At 51.9% G+C, this 4,729-nt stretch overlaps 1 protein-coding gene across 1 annotated transcript in view; it reads right to left on the reverse strand.

The window, feature by feature from the left end:
* The window catches only part of Lmbr1l (limb development membrane protein 1-like), a gene marked incomplete at its 5' end in the record, with an annotated part of 12,117 nt that extends 8,603 nt beyond the window's left edge, over nucleotides 1-3,514 (reverse strand). Inside the window, 4 exon segments of the mRNA XM_013505718.1 lie at nucleotides 360-463; nucleotides 650-789; nucleotides 1,781-1,814; nucleotides 3,430-3,514. Coding sequence (XP_013361172.1) covers nucleotides 360-463; nucleotides 650-789; nucleotides 1,781-1,814; nucleotides 3,430-3,514 — 363 coding nt within the window.
* Nucleotides 3,515-4,729: the final 1,215 nt, after the last annotated feature.

Here is a 4,729-nt window from a genome sequence, read left to right on the forward strand (position 1 = left end):
TCCCACCTTGGGAATTCGGACCAGGAATTTTTCCAAGGCTTTCTCCCACCTTGGGAATTCGGGCCAGGAATTTTTCCAAGGCTTTCTCCCACCTTTGGCACCATGCTGGCAGCAACTATGATACTGAGACAGAAGTGGCTTCACGGTCTCGGCTTCAACTATCAGTGGATCCCTCCCTTTGCCAACAGATCTGAGGGCATAATGACTTCCTACTGTCACTGCAGCTCCAGACTTCTTGTTGGCTCCCTTAACTTTGGCTAAAGCCTTGCAAATAATTTCTTCACTGAAATCTCTTCAGTTGATCCAGCTGAGCGGAGCTCCGCTTCCTGCCTAGATGGACAGATATACCCCCTACTCACCTTTCTGGAACCAGCAAAACCCTCAGACTCGGTGAAGAAGTATGCAAAAGGCATGAGGAAGATGAGGGACAGGTTGGAGAAGAGAAAAACGAGGTTCCAGAGGCCTAGAGGTAAAAAGAAAGAAAAAATAAAACAAAGGAGAAACAGAGGTGGTCAGTGAAGGGGAGCAGCCCCCGGGGACTGGCCACGTGGTGGGGGAGGGAGAGGGGCGGTGAGGACGCAGGACTAGGTAGCCTAAGGCTGCCCGCACCTGCCCCTCCCTACTCCCTCCCCCAGCAGGGGCCGTGTACCATGGATGAGGGAGCCGTTGAGCCACTGGATGTAGTAGTTCCTCGGCAGTGAGAGCAGCACCTCATTGCTGATGATGGAGAAGGGCAGGAGCAGGACAGCACCCAAGGCGACCGCGAGGGTGAAGGTGCACAGCTCAAGCCTGGGCAGAGAAGGGGATGGGCTCGGCTCAGCACGCTCCACCTTGAGCCTAAGACACCTCATTTGTTCCCCAAGGCACATGTGGCTTCTGGAATCAGTGGCAGCAGTTGACAGACCTAGAGAAGGAACTGTCTAGCTGGGGCTGTACCCGATGTCACTCTACCTTACGCCTTCACCTCCAGGGGAGCCCTGGTACAGGGGATGGGCACAACCTCAGGCACTCACGGGTACCTAGCAAGCAGCCACATCACTTGCCCAGGCTATCCCCAGGAATGTGGCCCTCCCATACATGCCTATAGGGTGTGCCAGGCGTGATGGCAAAGCTAAGGTGTGGCTTTTCTTCTCTCTTAGGGGTAGGGATTATTAAGCTTCCCTCTTCAGCCTACGCAAAAGCAGGGTCCCCCCATATGGTTGTACTGTGAGAAGGCACTGGCGCAAAGGAGGACACGGGAAGCTGAAGCCCGGCTTCACAGTCAGGTCCTGCGCCAGGGGCTGCATTAGCTGGGCCACTTTTATCGAGTTGGTCCATGGGAGATGGAGGTGCAGGGAAGGAGCCAGAGTAAAAACATAAATATACTTACTGGTATATATTTTTCCCTATATTCCAGTAAATAAAAAGAATCTGGAGTAAAGGCTTCCTTTCAAAACCAGCCATTTTCTTCCGTCAGAGGTTTCCATCTTCCCCACACCCTTACTCCAGTCCCCGAGCACTGGCTGCTGGGAGGTGAAGCCAAACTGGGGCTACTTCCGGTGACTCAGGCCCCAGCTGCAGCTCCTGGCTGTGGGGCTCCCTGAACCTCCTGGTCTAACCAGGGAGACAGGAACAGCAGCTTTGCGAGCGTCCGCAGAGCAAGGTACCGCAGGAAGAAGCCTGAACTGGGGTGACAACTCTCTCTACCTGTAGCATCCCATTGTCCCTCCTGCGCTAGAGGTCCTCCCAGATCCTAGCTTCTGAAAGCCACTGGTGCAAGTGCTGAGGTATTGACACTTACGCAATCTTGTTGACTATGGCATCTTCATCATCCACTGCAAGAGACAGACATGGGGAAGAGGCAGCACATCAGTGGGCGGGCCTGGGGGCCAAATGGGTTACAGTGCCCTGCCCCTCCCTTCCCTCAAGTAGAAGCAAGAGCTGGGAGGGAGGCCCTTCACATTATGGGCCCTACACCCTACTCTCCAGCCAAGGTGGCAGCTTAAAGATCAGGGGCCAGGTGTGGTGGCACACAGCTGTAACCCCAGCACTTGGGAGGCTGAGGAGGGTGGATCTCAGGCAGTTTGAGTAGGCTATGAAGTGAGTTCACAGCTAGCCTAAATTACAGAGCAAGACTGTCTCAAAAACCAGTGAAAGAGCAGGGTGTGATGGCACACACCTATAATCCCAGCATTCGGGAGGCTGAGGCAGAAGGATCATTGAGAGTTCGAGGCCAGTCTGGGCTACAAAGTGAGTTCAAGACCAGCCTGAACTGCATAATGACACCCTGTCTCAAAAAAGACACACACACAAAAAACCCACAGTGAAAGAAAGAAAAACTGATCGAAGCCAGGCTTGGTGGTCCACACCTGTAATCCCAGCACTTGGAAGACTGAGGCAGGAGGATCGTTGCAACTTTGAGACCACCCTGGGCTACAAAGTGAGCTCAAGGCCAGCCTGAACTGTATAGGGAGATCCTGTCTCCAAAAATAAATAAATAAATCAATAAATAAATTGATCAAAGGTTCTAGATGCCCAGCACTCAGGAGGCTGAGGCAGGAGGATCACTGCGAGTTCAAGACCAGCCTGGGCTGCAAAGTGAGCTCAGGGCCAGCCTGAACTCAAGAGCGAGACCCTGTCTCAAAAAGAAAAAACAAAACAAAGGTTCTAGATGGAGGGAATATACACCAGATATTCACCTACTTCTCTCCCTTCTCCCCACAATCTCTCCCATCACAGGTTCCTCTTTGATACCATAAACAACTAGTCTCTGAAGTATATTGTATCAGTGGCTGGGTGAAGGAAATGGACTTCAGGGGAGGGAAGAGGGGAAGATTCAGAGAAAGTCTGAAGGGGAAATTACATGAGGGTAGCTGGTCAAGAAGCCATCACAGGGGAGGAAAGGCTGGGATCAGGACAGGATGATCTGAGCAGGCTGGGGATAGGGACTGAGGCAAGTACGTTCCTCTCTCTCCCAGGCACACAATGATTACAGGAGGAAAAGCTACAAGCTAAGCACACTGACTCTGTAGAGAGAAAAGCTACCATCAGCTGGGCCTCAGTGATCAGGGAGGTCTCTGGTCCTGGGTACAGGAGCACTAGCAGAGATGATGCAGAGCATATGCTGTGTTCTGCAGATGCGCTTCAGGTTCACGAAGGGCCCTCATTTGGGCCATATAATGACAACAGCGCATAGGCACTGTTATGTCCATTTTCCAGAATAAAACTGAAGATTAGCAAAGTTACGGGCCTTGCCCAGCAGACACTCCCACCTAGACCTCCCACTATGTCACCGTGGCCCTGCCTGTGCACAAAGGGAGCCTGACGAGAAGGCTCTGGAAGAGCCCGGCAGAACCACCTCGCCTTTCCCCACAGGCCCATCACCCTTTCCCCTGAGGCCGGCTCCACGGCAACAGGAACTCTGGCAGAAGGGAGGGAAGTTACAAGTACCTGTGGTGAACTCAGCAGGCTTCTTGAAGCGAGTCAGGAAGATATGGCAGAGGACGTAGAGTGCCGCAAACAGAAGTACTGAGATCTGTGGCAGACAGTGAGCTAGAATGAGAAGCTCTAAGAATCTCTAGCACATGCCATAGCCCCAAGGGCCTCTGTTTCATCCTGGGGGCCGCTTTCTCAAAAATGAGGCTCCACACTTCCTGGGGTCCTATTCTTACTCCCTTCTTGTCAGGGCCTCAGGGGCTTGATGAAGAACCAACAAGGTCAGTCTCGAACACTCAGGGAAACGGCATCAGGCTCAGTCCTACAAGAATTTTCTCACGGGGAAATAGCTTCAGCCCAACCTTCACTGATAAAAAGAAAACTCCTAGGATGCACACACATACACACCTAAAACAGGCCACAGAACTCGAGGGAGGATGCTTCAAGCACCTTACATGACAGGGAAGCTGGTGTGAGGAGAGAGGTCTGTCTTGTCCTCCTGGCACATTTCTCTCTCACTCTCTCTCTGTCCTCTGCACTGGGAGTTAAACCCTGGGTCTTTGCACTGGGCTGTATCTCCAGCCCCTTTTTATTTTTCTAAATTTTGAGACAGGGTCTAATCACTAAGCTGCCCAGGCTGGGCTCAAACTTGTGGTCTGTCTGCCTCAGCCTTCCAGAGTGCGGGGATTACACGGTATGTGCCACCACGCCCGGCTTGGCACACTACTCCTACCCTATCCCACTGTCCAACTCCAGAATGTGTAGGAATCAGATTTCTAGACTAAGTCGGAACTTCTACTCCTTCAAGGGCTCTGAAAGATCAGGTCTGCTTTGGGCCAAATTAGAGGCTCATTTAATCCTCATTCAATCTACAAGTAGGCTTCACTGGGCCCAAAATCTACAAGTTTTCTAGAGCTGGTATCATTCACGTTAACAGCTGTCAACCTGGACCCTACCTCAAGTGACATCTACCTCCAGTATCAGCCTCTCAGGGCTATCACGTGCCCCTGAATGTTGGATCTCCAGTTGACCGACGTGGTAGAGTCTGGGCAGCTTAATCTCAGTACATGTACCACACCCCTATCTAATCTCCAGTCACGGTTATTACCCAGAGAAGCCACTGGTCAGCTTAGCTCCATCATCAAGAGAGTCTCAAGAAAAATTACTGGCTAGAGCTGGGTGCAGTGGTGCACGCCTGTAATCCCAGCACTTGGAAACTTGAGGCATGAAGATCACTGTGAGTTCAAGTCCAGCTGGGGCTACATAGTGAATTCAAGGCCAGCCTGAACTACATACTGAGGCCCTGTCTCAAAAA

Source organism: Chinchilla lanigera, unplaced genomic scaffold (assembly GCF_000276665.1).
Source record: "Chinchilla lanigera isolate Chin_1 unplaced genomic scaffold, ChiLan1.0 scaffold00099, whole genome shotgun sequence".
NCBI classification, from domain to species: Eukaryota; Metazoa; Chordata; class Mammalia; order Rodentia; family Chinchillidae; genus Chinchilla; species Chinchilla lanigera.